Source organism: Parasteatoda tepidariorum, chromosome 6 (assembly GCF_043381705.1).
Source record: "Parasteatoda tepidariorum isolate YZ-2023 chromosome 6, CAS_Ptep_4.0, whole genome shotgun sequence".
NCBI lineage: Eukaryota > Metazoa > Arthropoda > Arachnida > Araneae > Theridiidae > Parasteatoda > Parasteatoda tepidariorum.
The window spans coordinates 16,834,988-16,855,739 of NC_092209.1; the positions used below are offsets into that span (position 1 = coordinate 16,834,988).

The 20,752-nt window shown below is 28.0% G+C and overlaps 3 protein-coding genes across 4 annotated transcripts in view; 1 reads left to right on the forward strand and 2 right to left on the reverse strand.

The window, feature by feature from the left end:
* Nucleotides 1–8,694, reverse strand: part of LOC107446754 (pyridoxal-dependent decarboxylase domain-containing protein 1) — a 30,952-nt gene extending 22,258 nt beyond the window's left edge. For both annotated transcript variants that reach the window (XM_043055037.2, XM_043055036.2), the window contains exons 1-5: nucleotides 8,316–8,694; nucleotides 7,052–7,122; nucleotides 4,943–4,996; nucleotides 2,395–2,490; nucleotides 694–846 (exon numbers count right to left, since the gene is read on the reverse strand). In XM_043055037.2, coding sequence (XP_042910971.1) covers nucleotides 694–846; nucleotides 2,395–2,490; nucleotides 4,943–4,996; nucleotides 7,052–7,122; nucleotides 8,316–8,396 — 455 coding nt within the window. In that variant the 5' untranslated portion in view covers nucleotides 8,397–8,694. The remainder of the gene's footprint in view (nucleotides 1–693; nucleotides 847–2,394; nucleotides 2,491–4,942; nucleotides 4,997–7,051; nucleotides 7,123–8,315) is intronic.
* A 31-nt stretch (nucleotides 8,695–8,725) lies between these two features.
* On the forward strand, nucleotides 8,726–11,838 carry LOC107446760 (Bardet-Biedl syndrome 5 protein). The gene has a single exon (XM_016061507.3). It carries the CDS (start codon nucleotides 8,873–8,875, stop codon nucleotides 9,911–9,913), a length of 1,041 nt encoding a protein of 346 aa, XP_015916993.1. The 5' UTR covers nucleotides 8,726–8,872; the 3' UTR covers nucleotides 9,914–11,838.
* A 1,403-nt stretch (nucleotides 11,839–13,241) lies between these two features.
* LOC107446756 (Stem-loop binding protein) lies at nucleotides 13,242–17,411 on the reverse strand. Its single transcript, XM_016061501.3, has one exon. The coding sequence runs from the start codon at nucleotides 17,152–17,154 to the stop codon at nucleotides 16,357–16,359; it is 798 nt and encodes a 265-aa protein (XP_015916987.1). The 5' UTR covers nucleotides 17,155–17,411; the 3' UTR covers nucleotides 13,242–16,356.
* Between the last annotated feature and the right edge of the window lie 3,341 nt (nucleotides 17,412–20,752).

The following is a 20,752-nucleotide window of genomic DNA, read 5'->3' on the forward strand; positions in this document are numbered from 1 at the left end:
ATATATATATATATATATATATACTGGTTAATATTAGGTATAAAAAATATAGATAAATACTTTACCTTGAGAAACATTATTAGAAAATAGATTATATGTCTTTTAAATATAATATAATATAATACGGTGAATTCGCTAGATTTTCAAAACTCCTTATGACCCAAGACAGTCAAATTTTAATATATAAAACAATATAAATCTCCCATTAAAATAATATAAATTCCTCAATGAAAACACTATGACTTAACATTCCATTCTTCAGTGACAGTACTCTGACTTAATATTATTCAGTGATGGCACGCTTAGCTGAAATCACCATAATTGATTGAAATATGCCCTCGCATATTTTTTTTTTCTTTTGTATTATTTATCCTTCTTGTTTACATTTTTTCTAGTAGCAAAAACTATTTTATTCTATATTAATAATTTTTTTTTTTAAAGTTTAATTTTGCCTACAAAAAATCTGCTATCACCCTATTTTTTGGTGATGGAGAAATACACCTCCCAGGGGATTTCTTAGAACCTTTTTTCTTTTGCATCCTCACAACAACTTTTAGCTCATTTGACACGCCATAGCACATAAGAGGAATCCCTGATATATAAAGTTATATATATATATGTGGTTATATATAATATATATTATAACTTAGATAAATTATACATTGCTTAGCCAACTGAGCACATAAATCATACCTGAAGATTTTACTAATCCATAAATTGGTATCAGAAACTACTTGCATGGCCACTCTACATATAACATCTTTATCTAACATACTCAAATAAGCAGAAACAGTATGAGAGAGAAGAGCTGCCTTTTGAACTTCACTGTTAATGTACCTCTCAGGTCTGAAAATTTCAAAATAAATAATTATGTGATTAGAACATAAGTTTAAAATGAATAACAGAAATAGATATACCTCTGTTTTTATAACATATTGCTTTAATTTTTTGAATATGTTTTATCCCATAAAATTACTTTTTATTCAGCAAAAAAATATATATATTTGTGGAAATTAAAAAGAAATTTCATTTAAAAAGGAAAAATGGTGGTCATTAGTATTTTTAATGAATCTAAGAAATGTTTTGACTATTTTTGATGGCAACGAAGCATAACCACTTAGCATTGAGTACTTTTTATTTTATAAAGGAATAAAATGTTTGTTTTTCTAAAGATAGCATGCAAATGAAATAACAAAAAACATGCAAATTGATTGCTGTTTTTTGTACTGAAAAATTTATCATATTTGCGCCTTATTGTTTTAGTTATTTTATGGCCTTCATTATATCCCACTAATTACTTATACTCAAAAATGTATGAATTTTATAAAGTATGAACTGAAATTTTACTTTGTTGTTATTGATCAGAGGTACAAGATGTACTAAAAAGAAAGTTATGTGTCATCTAAAAAATGCTACCAATGCCAATTTCTAAACCATGAACAAATAATTTTAAATATACAAATTACATTTTAAAATGTAAAACGAAAAATACCTATTATGTTCTTAGTAATAGATTATTATAGAGTAGAAATGTAGTTTCTTAATTTTTTTTTTAAATTATGTTCTTCTAGTTTATGGTCATTATTGTCCCTTTTTATAACTAGGTACTGTTGTCCCGGCACACAAGAATTAATTTCAAAAATGAAAACAAGAGTTTAGGCTATAAATTATTATGTGCTTGCTTACAAAGTGGGGTTTCATTTAAGGTAATATAAAAATATAAGTGTTACAAAGATGTTTTTTTCAATAAAAAAGTAAAAAATTTTAATATTTTTCAAAAATTCTAAATATAATACATATTTCTTAAAAAAATTAAATACATTTTCAACTAAGCATTATTATTTAAAATGCTCTACATTTACATATTAATTATTAATCCATATTAAAAAATATTTTTAAAAAATTTTCTTTGTGTGTTTTTAAAACATTTAATGAGGGGACAGTACTTACATTATTTTAACAATTACAATTTAAAACTCTCACAAAATTTTTATTTTTAAAGTTTTTTATTGCTGGTTTTATCTCTAAATATATGGTCTTAGTGTTTAAAATTACAAATATTAAGTAAATTATGAGATGAATTTTTCCTAATTGTCTTAAGGCAAAAGTTAACATTTAGAGAAAATCGCCCAACAATATCTTCTTCAAAGGAGACCATCGATACTGGTCGGTGCATCACCGAATTTCTCAACAGGTAAGGGTAGGTATAGGTTTGTAAGTAACAAAAGGATAGAGTCCAAATATTAAAATAAAAAGCAAATTGATCGAAATATTTCTTTCTTAATAATTCTATTAAAAGACAGATACACTGTTTAAAAAAATATAACAACAAACTGCGCATGGATTAATAAAATGGTAAATTTAATTTAAAAAAAAAAAAAGATTATTGCTTACTTGATATAGGATATAAGCATTTCTTCTTCTTCCTCCATTTCACTTTTTCCAATGAGACTCAGAAGAGATTTTTTAATGAGAGCAAATGCTTTGCCCCTAAATAATAAAATATATAACACTTTATTTTGGAGAACAATTTAATAGTTAGATAATTCATGAGACACCAAATGAACACATAAAACTACTCAGCTATATAATAAAACATTTTTTTACAAAATAATTTGGAAATTTCATATAATGAACATATTTCAAATAACTCTTTTTTATATTAAAAAATTAATTCGAACAAATATTATAAAAAAAATTTATAAGATTGAATAATAACAACTTAATCATTGCTTCCTTAAATATTATGAAAAGAAAAAAGACTTGCAATTACTCAGCACTTAAAATGATTTTTAAAAAAAAAAAACATATGAATTGATTTATCTGAGTTTTCTCAATTTAAAAAAGGATTATTCTCTTTAGAATAGAATAAATTATTTAAGAAATTGAAATTTTTTAGGTAGCTTTGAAATAAAAAGATTAGGATACTCGATATTGTTTAACTATTTTTACATTTTGTATAGGGTATTCTAAAATGATTGCCCTTAGCGTATATATTTTAGAATAAAAGCGAAAAGCAAAGTTAAAAGACACATGAATAGTTGCAAAATAATATTTAAGAAAGGAAATATCAAAAATACAATCAAACTCTTACATCAAAATCTGCTAGCATATCAGAGAAATCAGAAGGCAACATGATTATTAAAAACCTCTTAAAGTTTCCTTATGCAAATGAACAAGTTCTTGATCTTTTAACATTATCTAAAATTTATGATTAACAGTGTTGTAATGGTTAACTAAGTGGGATAATACTAAAAAGTCTAACGTCTCAAGTACATCTATTTTGAGAACTTTTAATGGAAATGCTACAGAATCACTTTTTTTTTCTAACTACATTTGGTTTAAAATTCTGAAAATTACAACTATTTTAAAATTAATTTTTTTATCATGTAAATTAAGAACATATTTTAATGCTAAAAAAATAGTCATAATAAAATAAAAATGTAAAATATGTAGTAGTTTTTATTCCATTTAAAGACATATTTAATCATGGTTCTGGCTAATAATAACACTGTTCTGACAATCACAGTTCTGGCAAACTAACACTAATTAGCAAAAAAAAGGGGATATATTGAAAACCAGTGGAGATACACAGTTCTTCCTATACCTCTCCTTTACAACCCATGATACTTGAAAGATTTCAAATGTGGCTTTGCTTTTTCCTTTCTTAAAAGCTGATTTGTAACTCCAAATTCATAAAAACTTTTTTTTCTTAAATTTTTAAATGAAGAAAATTAAAAAAATAGTTTCCATGGGCAATGGTTACCAAAAAACTCATTTATTAACCCCTTAACTGCCGAGCAAAATTAACGTGATTCACTCCCCAGTGCCACCGTTTTTCGCTCAAGTGCACTTTCTTACACGGTGTTTTGGTGGGGAAAATGATGCACGCCTAGCAATTTAAAAACAGTTTAATTTTACAAGACAAGAAATAGGAAAGAAAGAAAATACAAAATTTAAATTAAATAATAAAAATACAATATAAAAGATGTTAAAACTTAGCTGTTGTATGATAAATCCTGAAACATGGTTGGACACATAAACCAACATCACATTCATCGCACTGATAGCGGGATTCACGACGAATTTTTTTTCTTGAACAAACAGCACATTTTCGCGATGCATTTTTCTTTGAAGACGTTGATGGAAAGAATAAAAAGCACCAAATACATACGGGAAACAAAAGCGAAAAAAGAATAAACCCGACCTTACTCAAATAAATACACACAAGCGATTAATACGATATCACTTTTCCATAACATCCTTTTCCCATTCCCCCTCCTCCGAAATTAGTAATACATTCGTAAAGCAAACACTTTCAAGGCCATTTTACTGCATTCTGAAGTAGGGAGTGTAGTTCTATTTATAGCAGCGCAGTGCAAAGCATCGTACTTCGGGAAAGCGTATATATACGCCTGCGGCAGTTAACGCATCGTCCGGCCGAGACGCATATATACGCCCGCGGCAGTTAAGGGGTTAATATTTGCGAGTTGGAAGGCAATGATAGCAAATAGAAATTTTTGGAAAAGTTTAAAGAAGGTCTTCATCAAGCAATGGATTGATAATGGTTGAATCATCATATACAGTTAAACTTTAATGTCATGAATTTTTTAAATATTACGAAAAAATCTGAATAACCAGCTTATTTTCAATTCTGATAGTAAAAAAAAAAATCTTTTAGCTGAAAACATATCTCATTGGTACTCAATACAACAAAATATGTTAACATTGACATTAATATATTTTCGTACAGACTTTCAAAACAAAAGAATCATTTAAAATTTTGCAAATTAAATACTAATACAAACTTCTAGCAGTGAAATGATTAACTAATGAGTAAAATATTGCAGGATACTGGATGCCTATTACTAAAATAAAATAAAGGGAAAAAACTTGATCAATTCAAAATTTGAAAAAAATTTCAAATTGTCAGAATACTCACTCTTTAGGTAACGGCCCTGGCACATACTGGTCAACTATAGGAGTCGTTCCAGTTCTGAAAGCAAATATAGAAATTTTTTTTAAATTAATGAATCTGAAATATATTTATTCTGAGAAAGCTTGCTACTATTTCTAAGAATGATAACACAGGAGAAATTGTGACACAATGTAAAAAACCCTGAAAATTTCATGCGCAAAAACTCAAAATATCAATTTATATCCTATACATGTTTAATATAATTTTTTGAATAAAGATTTATAGTTAAATTATCTATCAATGAAGAATATCACAGCTTCATCATAACTAATTTAACTTAATTCTGACAAATATCAGGATATTGAATTCTAAAATTGTGTGAATATGAATCAAAATATTGAATTAAAAAATTTAAAAATACAAAAAAGAATAGCTTTTTAACTAATATGAATACAAATCACAATGCACAAGTTATATTCTGAAGCATTGAGTGATATTAGATCACTTCAATACAAATCACATTGTATAACTTTTAAGTGACATATAAACACAAATATTGATGTTTGATATCACAAACTGCAACAATGAAAATATGACATTGGATTTTTAAAAAAAGTAAATACAAAACGTTATATTGAATTTTTAAAACACAAATACTAGTTGTGATGCATAATTTTTAAATTGCATGAATACAGATTGTATTGTTTAACTTTTTAATCAGATAAATACGAAAATCAATGCTTGTTATTAAAATTATGTGAATATGAATTGCAACTTTAGAGGAATCTAGTGCAGTTTCAGATAACCAAAGTCATAAAAATCCGCCAAACCAAAAGAATCAAATTATCGGAAGAATCTATTATTCACAGTCGACTATACTAGTCATAACAGATTTCCACTAGCAGATTTAAGCTTTCTTAAGATACACTTGAACTTATAAGCTTTTTTAAACCGGTTTTCCAAGTGAACTTGTTAGCGGAAACGGTATAAGCACATTTGGGAACTTTTTGTCAACACAAGTGGATTGCAATGATTAGTATATACAGTAGGGAACCGATTATCCGGAACGATCGGGACCATCGCTTTTCCGGATAACTGATTTTTCCGGTTTTCTGAATCGCTACAAAAACCCGTTTCTTTATTGTTAAACCCAACTAAAAAAATATATATATATTTGGAAATAATCTTAAAAAGAAGAAAAAACGATGAAGTAATACACTAAGAATTATTTCCAAAGTGATGGTAAGGTAAACATCTTTAAAAAAAGAAAGAAAAATCCAAAAATCTTATGAGGAAAAAAATTTTTTTTTTTAAATGGTGGGAAAATTTATCGAATTTCGTTCCGGTTTTTTGGTTTTCCGGTTTTCTGATTTCCGGATAACGGGTTCTGTACTGTACATTCATAAGTACAACGCTTTTTATTACAAAAGAATGGTTTTTATTAAGGACCGATAAAGAAAAAAATTACGATTAACATGTTTTATAAATTCATTACAATTCAAGATGCAAGAATTTTTTTATCATGACTTACTGAGAATAATTTTTCATTAGCTGATTGTATAGGTAATTAATAACAACTGGCCATCATTTTTTTATTAAGAAAGTATTTGTTTGTTATTGTTTAAAATATATCATTGATCATTGTTATTTTTCATTAATACACTGATAATAAAGATTAGTTCTGGCTCGGACCTCCAAAAGGACCAGATTCGTCCAAGATATAGGACAGATAAAAGCTAAATTTTGCAGTCTCGCTATTAGGCTTTCACTGCCTTAGCAAGGAAATTAGTCATAAAAACTTTTTTATCACAATTAATTAATAAATTTTACATTTTTATACTTAATCATACATTTATATTTAAAAGTGTAGTAAAAAATTTTACCATGAGACCGAGCCTTCTCGAGCTTTCGAACCCGTGCTAATAAGTAGGCTTTCATTTTTTTTAACCTTATAATAAATTTTACATTGTGTAATAGGGTATATTGCACTTTGTCTATCATCAAGTTGAATGTAGAAAAAGGTCGAATTTTGAAAATTTATATTTATTAATGTGAAAAAAAGGTGGCCCTGTACTCCTTAATTTAACAGATACATTTAAAGTATGTCATAAAACTAGAGTTAACTATACTTACACTGACTCTTCTAAACAGTCTAAAGTTGCTTCAGCTAAATTTTGCAACGTGTCCAGAGCAACACTATCACTCTAAATAAAATAATTAAACCTTACTTAACAAATATAAAATTTTACACTATAAAAACTGAAAGACATAAAAAATTTTAAAATGCAAAAAAGAAATATTAATTAAATAAACAGAATTAAATTAAATATTTGTGAATTATGCAGCTACTTTTTTTTGTGTGTGTCCATATTAAGGCAATGTGCAATGCTTAATAACATAAATTATAGTTATTTTTTAAACATTGTGGAACATCTATTTCTGACTTCGTATTGCTCTAAATAATTCTACAATATAAATAAAGTCATTTATTTCCTCATCCACGATTATGATTAGACATTTATTGAGTTTATAAATTCAATCACTCTCGCTAATTTTTTTAATATTAATAATAATGTTGGCTTTTTTTCTGAACTATAAGCATTTATTTCTTACGATCAACCAATAACTTCATATTGCTTGGAATAACGTAAAGGTAATGCAGGAGAAAAAATTACAAATCTAAGCCTAAATTTTACTTACAAATACTAACCTTAGGTGTGAAAAATTAAAAATGCTACATGTGTTTAGTATTACAGAGTTCTCTATTCATATTATGGTGCATTGAGTTAGAAAAGATAAGGTAAGATGAGATGCTCAATACAAAATTGTATAGCATGAACTTAATAAACAATAAAGTTGTTAAACTCAAATAGAAAATTGACAAAATTTAATCAGTTCAGTTAATAACTTAATGCTCAGAAATTCAATACTTAAAATTCCTTTAATTGAGCTATTATAACATAGCTAATTAAATCACTATTGTGAATTCTGAAATTTTTCTGAGTAAAGTTTATGTTTTACATGTTCTGTACCAAATTTTATAACTATTTAATACAATTTGACAAGAAAAAGAAATAGGGACCAGTGTTTATAACCAGAACTGGCACAGTATGAAGAATTCAGGAAAGAAATAGAAACTATATTATAAAATGTATTCAAAAGCGAAAACATTCTCTAAGAAATATGAGGGCTTGAAAATACGGCTTCGTTTATTTGCTATATGAAATCTTAAATTAGGTAAATACATATCTACAGCAGCACACTAAGAAAAAATACAAAACTCATATTGTATTACTATTCCGATTTAATATCAAAACAACTTTAATAGGAAAATTAAGGAAAACAATAATAAATAAAACCGGGCACAAAATAATTTCACTAATTATTTCAATTATACTTCGCTCTCAGTCATTTTCTCAGATCCAGATGAAGCCGTTTGTGACAGGTCAACAGAAAGATTTTCATTATTTTCAGTCATTTTTATGAATTTTATATGCTTTTTAATATTTCAGATCTCCGTCTTAAATTAAATGACAACACTCCACCTAATCAAAACTCAGTACACGTCAAGTTTGTTTATGATGGAATAATCATTGCATAGTGGAGTTGAAACGTATTAGTTGCTGAAAGGGCTTTTTTTTTTTTTTTACTCATAAATATATTCCCATAATTTTACTCATTTATTTCGGGTTACAATGCTTTTAAAATGAATCACAATGTTTTTAATATTTTTCGAACCATGAAGAAGTCGAATTTTGATTTTGCAAGGGGAAAAGAAAAAAAAATTCCTTTGTTTATATCAATCAATCAATTGACGGGCAACAGAGCGTTGGTTTCGTTATCATCACTTTAGTTCTGGATTCAAAAATCTAATATCATAAAAAAATTATATATAAATATCAAGTATTACAAGCATATTCTCTAACTTTTTTCAATTCTAATTTATAGAACAAAATGGCGGTGAATAAAGTTGAACCTTTATGGCAAGATCGGGACATAAAATTTGATTTATCTCCTGCAGAAATGCAATATCACTGTGGCGAAAAACTAATCGATAAATTAGATTCGGTGGAGGACACAAAAGGAAACAGTGGCGATGCAGGGAAATTATTTGTGACAAATCTTAGATTAATTTGGCAGTCTCACGTTAAACCTAGAGTTAGTTTATCTGTCGGTTTTAATTGTGTCACAAATATGTCAACAAGAACCGTGAACTCGAAGCTTAGAGGTATGACAGAGGCACTTTATATTCTGACTAAAGTACACAGTACGCGATTTGAGTTTATCTTTACGAATTTAATCCCTGGAACAACTAGATTAATGACATCTGTCATCAGTGTTTACAAAGCCTATAATTCCAGCAAATGGTACAGAGAATTAAAATTAAGAGGCAGTGTTGTGCTTAGTAAGCAACTAAAGGTTCTGCCCCAGGAACAAATATACAACAAAGTTAATGGAGTGTGGAATTTGTCAAGCGATCAGGGTAATTTAGGTACATTTTTTATTACCAACGTTCGCTTGGTGTGGCATGCAAACATGAACGAATTGTTTAACATCAGTATACCTTACATTCAGATTGTTTCTCTGAAAGTCCGTGAATCCAAATTCGGAATGGCTCTTGTTGTAGAGAGTTCAGAAAGTAGTGGAGGCTATGTTCTCGGCTTCAAAATAGATCCTGCCGAAAGATTGCAAGAAGTTTTCAAAGAGATATCTAATTTGTATCAAGTGCACAGTTCAAATCCTATATTAGGTGTAGATTTTTTCATCGAAGAAAAAACTCCCATTGAAAATGAAGTCCCGCAATGTGCTCCCCTCGATGAAGATGTTGAAATAATAAATTCGAAAGAATGCGATACATTCGCTGCATATTTTGCTGATGAAAATCACCTTCGAGATCGGGAACCGGTATACTGTGAAGAATTGGGATTAGCCGTGGAAAAAATAAAAGATGGCTTCACCATGAGTAGCTTGTGGGAAGTTATACCAAATTCTTAAAACTTTTCAGCTATTATGCATCTTTTCAAATAGCACATTTTTAACACCTGCCCTCTTCATTGCAATTTGAAATTCTTTCACAGCTTACACTCTTTGAAACTTAAGTGTGTTGAACCTTAAATACGAGCAATTAGTTTTACATCTGTATACCTAAATTATGGGCTCTGGTTGTTGAGAGCTTAGAAAGTAGTGGCAACTTACTTTCTTGGTTAAAAATTAGAATCTATTGAAAATTTTCAAGAAAATTATACCAAATGCATGTTTTGAATCCTATATTAGGAGTGGATTTTTTCACTGAAGAGCAAAATTCATTTTCTATAAAAGAAAAATTATTATATTTTAAGGAAACTAAATCTTACAATGTGTTCCCTTTCTGGAAAAAAGATGTTGATATAATGAACTTGAAAGGATGATATATTTTATAGCAAAATTTGCAAGCGGAAATAGCTTTTATGACCAGCAGTGTACTGTAAAGAATTATCACATGATACATTTTAAACACCTACCTCTATAATCAATGCATTTTGCACTGTTTCTATATTAACTCACATTTAGAGAAACATATTTCGTTGAAAAAAGTTGCCTTATATACTTAAAAGCATAAAATATAAATAAAAGCTAGTATTTTTACTCAAGATTGTGATAAATGTTTAGTGCCTCACTTAAATAATCAAAAGATAGTTCTTTTTAAATAAAGTACACAGTCAAAATTATGAACTGACTACAGTATGCACCAACAAAAGGGTAAAAAGGAAAAAATTGTTTAGCATCATTTTGAATTGTTTAAAATTATCCAATTTTTTTACTTAAATATTCCTTATCTATTATCCAGTTGTAATTAAATATAAAACAACAAGTGGAAATTTTGAAACCATTGTTAATGATGCATTATATTAAGCCTGTGATGACAAATTTTTTGAGCTGTTTGTCAGAATTTTGAAAAATCCTAATTTAACTCTAATGATTTACGATATAAAATATTCTCAATTTTTCGATAATTAGAGTCATAATAAAAAAATAAACCACAAATAATGTACGCAAAACTATTTTTAACAGGATAGAAGCAATTTAACAGGATAGAATAATTAGAGCCATAATAAAAAAATAACCAAAAATAATGTACACAAAACTATTTTTAACAAGATAGAAAGAAATTAATAGGATAGAATAATTAGAGCCATAATAAAAAAATAAACCATACCACAAATAATATACGCAAAACTATTTTTAACAGGATAGAAAAAAATTAACAGGATAGAATAATTAGAGCCATAATAGAAAAATAAACCACAAATAATGTACGCAAAACTATTTTTAACAGGAGAGAAAAAAATTAACAGGATAGAATAATTAGAGCCATAATAAAAAAAATAAACCACAAATAATGTATGCAAAACTATTTTTAACAAGATAGAAAAAAAACTCATTTTCTTTTTACTCAACTCTAGTCAAAAAACGCTGCACTGTGATATAATATATTTCTGATAATTTATATTTTTAGTAGAAGTATCTAGTCAACGAGCAATTTTAAATGCTAGTGATCAAATGGTTTTAAAACAAGAATAGACATGAACATTTCTGTTGTATCTACGATAAGTTTTTTTTTTTTCAGTAAAAATAAAAGGAGCTATTTGCTTGCATTATTATGTTTTACACTTTCTTAACTATTGAAATAAGTATTTTTGTTATATAACAGTATTTTAAAACAATTATTGACATATCATTTCTAAGTAAAGTTGTACTTTTACTTACAAAAATTTTGTCATGCCTCATTAAGTGTTTCAGATATTTACTCAATTGCTTGCAGAAAATTGATAAAATGCTTATATTTTTATTATGTTGTAAAATAGAATGAAGTTCATACATGTAAAAATATTTTTTTTTTATTAATGTGTTATATAAATTACAATAAATACTTAAAATTGTGTCTGAATTATTACTTTAAAAAAATGTTTAGCATTGTTTTGAACTAGATGCAAATAATTCTAATTTTCAAAAACTAAATTATATCTTAATCTGTGTTCATGATTGTGATTCAAAGCAATGTGGAAAAAAGGAGCATTAAAGTAAGTCCTTTTTTAAAACCAAACATTTGCTAGAATGAGAGGATCAAGCACCATAAAATTTTAAAATATCGAAAAATATAACTTGTAACTCTATTTGCCATTTACAGATAATTTACCAGTGTTTTCACTACAGTGCGAGAACCTCGCATATCTTTTTCTTATCTCGCATTAAAAAACTATTACTGCGAGAAATTCGCGCATTCTATAAACCAATTTCAAAATTCGCGGATTTCTCGCATTTTGAAAAAAAATTCTCATTGCGCCATTTAGAATAAAATCCATTTCACTTTTCTTCCTTGATCTTTCATTATTTTGAACATCGGTCCTTGTTATCTAGCTTCTCTATTTACCAGTATTGTTCAGAACTCCTTTCAGAACACATTTATCTGCAACCACGTGTTCACCGTAGGTAAGGTTTCTTCATGTAAGAAGTTTAAATTTTTTGTGCATGAATGCAAGATGGACAAATACCTTGTTAAGGCAACATATTCTACTCCGTAACGGACAAATGAAAAAGAAACAAATGTCGGTAAAAATGGTCAAAACTAAACAAATACGGATATTTTTCAGCCAAATAAATATCATATCTGATGAAAAAGTAGACATAGAACATTTTCCATATGATGATGCAGCAAAAATATTCAATTAGAAGATGTTAAAAATGTATTATAATTAAAGAAATAATTTTTTTCCAAGTCTATTCGTGTTTTTTTAATTTTTAGAAATCTCACTTAACTTTTTGAGAAAGGGTGAGAAATTATCTTCCATTTTTTTTCTGTAATGAAAACACTGATTTACCTTAAAGATTCTAAAAATTAAACTTAACTATCATAATATGACTCTTAATTCTATATTCCACTAATTAATTTTATGATCTGCTTATAAAGTTCTGTTGTATTTTAATAAAAAAAGCAAAAAAAAATTTAGGAAACTCTTGAAAAACTGATTCTTGTACTCACAGAACACATCACATGATCCCTTTGATTATTAAATAATATATGAGATCAGAAATATAAAAAATTTTTATCTTTTAATCTTAACAAATAAAAAATAGATTTTACAAAGACAAATATTAGAAATTTATATTTTATAATAAATTAACTAAATTATTATTTAATTATTATTAAATAATTATTATTTATAAAAGGCATTTACTATTTAGTATATAAGACAATTTTTACATCATTCTAATAACAAAAACATCTAAGTACACGTTATAGTAATTTAAAAGTCTAAAAATTAAAAAAAAAACAATTTAAAAATCGTTTTTAAAAATCAATTTTATTCTAAGATGAAAACGTATATACATTTCACATTACTTTTAAATCAACATTCATAAGCTAACATATTTTAAAAATCACATTTAAAAAAAGTTAAAAATAAATTTAAATAATTCTAGCTTGAATGTTGCACATGAAAAAAAATAACTTGATAAAAACAAATTAAAAAAAAAAAAAAAAAAAATCATCTAACACANTAAAAAAAAAAAAAAAAAAAGATAACATTAATTTTAAGCTAGAACATGCCCAGATATTTTAAAATTTGAAGTCATAACAATGAGTTCTGGAATATGCTTCCTTCGTAACTGTAAAGACAATTTCGGGTGATTTCTCACAAAAAAAATATCACTATATTCTTTAATTTTTACCATTTCTTTTGTGACATATTCACACCTGAATCAAATTATGTATTATACTAAAAATTTAATATACTAAAGTTTAACTAATTAAAAGTAGGGAAATACTTCTAAATTCTCTTGTTTTTTACATAGGCTCTTTGATAGTAATGCCAGGAAAAGAAAATCAAATTTCTCATCTGCATATTTCAGTTAGCATCAACACAAAATATATATAATAATATAAATTATTCAATATTCCTTCAAACTTTAAGTTACAGACAATTCAAAAAATATAAGTTATCTAACATAAGAAATAAAAATACAACAGGTCTTTAATTTTTTTTTATAACAAAGCCTGAAAATAAGAAAAATTTACCTTAATAATGTGAAATCAAACCAAAATAATTAGAAAATTATGCTTTGTGTTAATTCATAAACAGTTTCTATTGACAAATTCGACACAAAGCAAAACGAAATGTTAACAAAACATTTGAGAAATTTATAAAGCTATTTTGAAATCATTTTGTTATAATCAAGAAAAAGCAAATTAAAAAGAAAAGGAATCATAACATTTCAAATAAAAGTGAACTAAAAATAATTAATAATAGATTTAAAAAAAATAATCATGATTTAAAATTGAGTTCAACTTTAATACACTTGAAAATATCATATAAAACATAATAAAATATCTACAATAGTAGTTGAAAAAAATTTTCTACTCCCAGACAATATATTCCAACTTTACTTTCTTACAATCTTTTATATTTGACCACAAAATGTTATATTGAAGTTAATGAAACATTATTAAAATAACTAAATATTAAATTATTTATAAGCAATTATAACATAAGCAATCATAGCAGACTTTCTAGGAATAAAAAAAGGACAGATGTTTCCTCTATGAAAACTCACTTAACATTTCAAAATAATTAATATTTATCAAAATGTGTAATATTATGTAATAATGGAATTTTTAGTACAACAATTTTTACCTCTCATCCTATTTTATGAGTATATTTCTATTTCAAATAGTAATTCTCTTTCACTATCAAAATAAGTGAAAAATTCATAGTTAATAAAAATAATAAAAGGCAATCTCTGCATATTTTTTTTTTTTTTTCAAAAAGTAAACTAGCAAAAAATGAGTAATTGATAAACAACTTGAAAGATTTTTTCCATAATTTAAAATGAGAAAATGAACATTCAAAAAAGCATTTAAGAAAAAAGTATTTATGTAAAAAAATAGTTTTAAAAATCACTTAAAAAATTTATTAATATTCTCTCCTCCGAAAAAAGATACTTATAAGAATTTAATCAGTTGAGAATAATCCTAAGAAAGTAAATATTTGTAATAGTAATGCGAATTAAACTTATATACATAGATAATTTAACAGTGCATAGTTACTATTTAGAAACAGTTAATTTTTTTTCCAAAATGGAATCTAAATAAAAAGGCAGTGCTTTAAAGGAATGACAGTTTAGCTTACTTTTACAAAAAGGGCAAAGAGAACTAATTTATTGGTACCTAAGGACAAGTAGGGCAGGTGGTCCTTCAAAAAACGCTTAGTGAGAACACTAATAGTTTTTAAATGATCTATTCAATGATCCTCTAATGAAAAATTTACTTAAGCATACAGTAACTAGATTGTGCTAATATTTGTTGTCCCAATTTAAAACATGAAACACAAGCTTTTTTATTGCACCATATTGCTCTTAGCACACTATCATTAAAGTTTCATGGAATTTGTAGATTTGTCAGAAAAACTAAAACAAGTTTAAAAGGATTAATATTTGGATTTTACCATTAAACCTAACCAACTGCTAAGAAAGAGATAGAAAATCTTATTAACTACATAAATGTAACAGTAATTGTAACTACAACTGAATAATCTGAGAATATATTTTACCAAAACATTATTAAACACATTTTTTTATAAAAATATTAATTACTAGTAATATTTAGCCAGCCTTATACAGGTTGTCAAATAGACCAACAGCAAATATTAATAATAATTATTTATATAAAACATAATTTAACTGAAAAAATTTACAACTGTAGGCTATTGCTATCGAACTTTTCAGTCAGCCAGTTGTAAAAGAAAATTAACTTATTCTTGCACTAAAATATAATAACTTATCTTTTATTACATATACATAATGTACATAAATGTTTATATATATTTATAAATCAAAATTTATTTAATTTTTTGTATTTTGATTAGCACTAAGTTTGTTAGTTTGATTTTTTTTATGACAGAAATTTAATTTGGTCACTTGTTGAAGTAAACTTACAACACATAAAAAAAAAATTTGTGCACAGCAAACCGAAAACAAAACTGTATCTGCATCTAAAGATGTTTAAACTACAAACAAATTTTCAGTACCGACATGAATAAATACTATGAACCAACATTGTACAATTGATGCAAAAATATTTAAAATAAAACGTTGACACAAATTCTAGTTAATGTATGAATTGTCTAGTTCAGTTCTAACCAGCCATAACAGTTTTAAATTAGGTATTGATAGCTTATTGTAAGGTATTAAATAATTAAGAAAAAATTCAATGTAGAAGAAAAATTTTTCAAGAGTTACAACAATTAACAAATTTCAAAACATAGTCTAGAAATCAGTCTGGCATTCATATGTGCAAATTAATATATAATAAAAGAGTCAATGCAGGAACAAAAACTTGAAAATCAGATATAAAACTTCAAAGTTTCTATAATGCAGTTAATAAAAAAAAAGGGGGGGAACACCTATACAAGTCCAGCCATGTCTGATAAATCTATATCCCCAGCATCTTCCTCATCAGATGATTTGGGATCCCACTCATGAAGACGCTTTCTCCATAACTTTATTTGACTATCCCAAGAGCGACGGCTATATTTGATGTGTTTTTTAGGAGTATAAATGTGATGCGGCTCGCGTGTAGGTTTGGGAATTGCTTCGATATATCGACGATATCCTCTAGTATTTTTTCCATAATCAATTTGCTTTTGACGTCGCTTTAAAACTTCGGGATCAGTTTCAATCTGTTTGGATGAGCCTTTCTCACTATCAAGTTCATTATCTGAACTGTACATAGTACTAGAAGAAGTAGTACTGAGATTATCAGCGGAAAACTTTGTGCGGCTCCAGCCAAGTCTTCGTTTCACTCCCTCAGAACTTGGGCTCACTGGAATAAAATCGTTTGCTTCACCACCATCAACATTTCTGTCTCGTTTTCTGTTTGATCTCTTGTTTACAGATTCTACTTTTTTGTCTAACGGTTCAGAAAAATAACGCTTTGCAGGGCTATCCATGGACAATTTTTTCAAAGGGGAACTAACAGAATTGTCATCGTAAACTTCAGGATTTTCATTCATTTCTACGAGTTCTGCCCAACTACGATTACCATTAAAAGCAGGCTTTCCGTCATGATCGTTCGAAGTACTAGCGTTTTTTCTTCGAGTTCTAAGAACTGACCGTAAATCATAACGGCCAGGAGATGGATCGCTTCTTTCTTTTTCTGTTTTATCATTTCTGCGCGAACTTCTGCCTCTGATAGAACTCATTATGACAGATTACAGTAAGTTCAGATAATTTTATGAAAGCTGTTTTAATTTACAAATGCTTTATGTTCAACATTCAACGCACAAACTTCAACGGTACTGCGGTCAAAAAATTGCCACTTCAGGAGTTATTTACAAGCCAAATTCGCGATAAATAAAAGAATTCGCGCCACTGAGTAAAGCAAAGTTGAGATGTTTTACTTGAAATATTTTTTTAAAATTTCACCAGATGGCAATCCTGAAGTTTAGAGGCCTCTAAGTCTTAAGGCTTAAAAGCCTTCCTTTTACGGGAATTCTAGAAATTAGGTTGCACCCTGGTATGGATGGTGTTTTCTACACTAGGGAACGCTGCAAGCTCGGTACCGCCTAAATTTCCGGGTTACTGTTTCCGTTGTACTTTAAAGCCATTTGGCATCATTGAGTTTTGAGATTCTTGCAAACGATATATTTTTTGATTACTGATTACTTGTGTTTACAATGCTAACAATACTTCTACAATGCTAAAAGTGTTAACTCTAACGTCAGATGGTGCACAGCTTGCAACAAGAGCAAACAGTAATAAACTTATGGAAAGAGGCCATATCAAGACAGCCAAAAAAGCGAGTTATTCAAAATCTAGCAACCATGTCACCTTTTTTAACAATATATCTCTAAATAACTAAAACAAATTTTCACTACTAATTCACCAGAATTACATAATAACATTAATATCTTATGAAATACGGCAGATTTGAGCTCAGAAATTATCTAATTTATTTCTTTTATTGATACTGCATACTGCAAACTTTCTAACTGGAACTAGAACAGGCATACAGCTCGAGATTGTTATTGTTTACATTTCTGCTGAAAACACCATCCATTGCTGAAAAATAAAATATCGATAACATTTTTTTAATAATTAAAATCTTACAGTTATTTTATTTACTGTATAAATTACACGCAACCTTTTAGTTTCAAGCTTGTTAATATCCCTTATTATATTAGATTACTTTATTTAAGATAAATGTGTTTTCTGGTTTCATTAAAATTTTAATAATAACTCCGTAAGTATGACACATTCATACTATTATCTATAACTGAGACCACTTTTCATGTGCTTTACTATAATCTTTATCATAAGTTAAAACAAAAAAGTCTACTCAGTGTCACTGTTTTTCCTTTTAGAATGTAGGAGCAGTCGAACATTATTTTCTCTACTTTAACAATTAAAATTAGTAAAACTCTAATAAAAATTTGCAAATCTCTAAATAATCTACAACGGTCCAAGTAAAATTTACTAGAACCTTTGGGGCGTAGACGTCAATTTTTGGCGAATTTTAATTTTTTCAAAGATTCGCGATCGCAACACTCGAATACGCCATATGGGGAGAGACCGGTTTCATGCCTTTAGCCCTTCTCCCTTCCCTCTCCTCCTCTTTTCAGTTGTATAGGAATGTACTACGATATTTTCCCTTCTCTTAATATTTTTCCTTCTTATTTAATAGGAATATTTTTTAAAATTTCCATAATACTTTTCTTTAGAACTATGTTTAATGTAGTTTTCAGTTCCATATAGTTTTTCAAGTTAAAATATTTCAATCTATATGAAAATCAAGAGAGAAACTAACGTACTTCCTTCCTCTATGACTTTCCACACGCTAATGGGGAAAGCATGTGAAGTGTTGCCATAGGAAAAGAGTTCTGCTCTACTCCACCTGCAGCCCATTTCGATCGCCAATTTGAAACTCCTTTTATTTATTTTTTTTAAATTTGAACTTTCATTTAGAAAAATTAAGTTTTTATACTTGTAGTGGCTAACATCTGTATTTCAATATTTTAACAGGACTTATATTGTCCTTAATAAATTAAGAAAACTGTGGTTACCAAATCGTAATTATAAAGTTATCATTAAATTTAATATTAAAATTTTAAAGCCACACATTTCGTTACCACGAATTTACAAGTTTTTAAAATTAAATATTGAATGTTGTGGTCAATATAAATATAATAAAATACATCTTAGCTTTGCTGCCACATTTTTAATTTCCTAAGGACCTTACGAACTCTACTTAAAATGAGGTTATCGTCTCAGATGTCGGTGGTGAGTTTGTAAATAATAAATTTGTAAATAAAAGAACAAAACAAAGAAACTTTAGTACCGATATTTGGTGATAAATGAGTAACTGATAGCAATTGGCGATCGAAATGGGCTGCAGGAGCAGAACTCTTTTCCTATGGCAACACTTCACATGCTTTCCCCATTAGCGTGTGGAAAGTCATAGAGGAAGGAAGTACGTTAGTTTCTCTCTTGATTTTCATATAGATTGAAATCTTTTAACTTGAAAAACTATATGGAACTGAAAACTACATTAAACATAGTTCTAAAGAAAAGTATTATGGAAATTTTAAAAAATATTCTTATTAAATAGAAAGGAAAAATATTAAGAAAAGGGAAAATATCGTAGTACATTCCTATGCAACTGAAAAGAGGAGGAGAGGGAAGGGAGAAGGGCTAAAGGCATGAAACCGGTCTCTCCCCAGATGGCGTATTCGAGTGTTGCGATCGCGAATCAAAGAGCTTAATGGTAGGTACTTTATTCACGTCGCACTAGAGCTACCCAATAGGCTATTGGCGACGATCTGGGAAACATCCTTGAGGAAGTCAAGTGGTAACCCTCCTGCTTACTGACCGCAGCCAGTGATGCTTGACTTCGGTGTCTTACTGGGAACCGTGTCTTTACGATCCGTCCACTGTGGGACAAGAACTTAGTTAAAGAACATGTTGAGCAGGTTTGAACTGAAGAACATGTTTGCAAAATTCAGTTTCGAAATGTATAGAAACATAGGGATGTTATTTGCGAATCTTGCTTATTCAAGAAAACCATGTAACTTGAATATTTGTCAGAATTCAAATAACCATTTATAATGTAATAATAAAAATACAATATACACAGAGCCGGATTAACCTATAGGCACACTAGGCACGTGCCTAGGGCCTACGAAAAACTTGGGAGAAAAAAATTTGTTGACAAAAATAATTTAGCTTTAAAAACAAGTTTATTTTGCACAAAATTATGAAGATACAAATAAAAATATAATATTTTTCGGTAATAAATTATTTTGCAGAATCTTATGATCTAATATATTACTTTTTTGCGATTTTTGGCAGATGAAGTTCGATAAACAAATTTGTAAATTAAAATCAATTTTAATAAAAATGTTTAAAAAAAATAAGCAACAAAATTTTAGCATATATTTTGAAAAGAGGGGAGGAGTTGGGGAAGGAGGGGAGGGCCCAAAAACGGCTATGCCTAGGGCCTACGAAAGGTATAATTCGGCTCTAAATACACTAATGGCTAATAAAATTGCTACACCAGTAAGGAATGCAAATAACAGAATGATATTTATTGGGAACATACATTATAGTTGGAAGAACAAATGATTACATTTTCAGAATATTTGGATGTATAGATCCTGAGGAATCAGTACTTAGAGCAACCTCCTCTGACAGTGATAACAGCCAGGGCTAAAGAGAATAGAAGGGCTGGTTCACTCCTTTGAAGTAGCTCTCGCCGCGCCAATCCTACGATTTTCTCTAGTGACGTCACTTTGGCGCAAAGCT

What these genes read in the sequence shown, in the direction of transcription:
- LOC107446760 (XM_016061507.3), top strand. Translation starts at nt 8,873, where the DNA reads ATGGCGGTGAATAAAGTTGAACCTTTATGGCAAGATCGGGACATAAAA.
- LOC107446756 (XM_016061501.3), bottom strand. Translation starts at nt 17,154, where the DNA reads ATGAGTTCTATCAGAGGCAGAAGTTCGCGCAGAAATGATAAAACAGAA.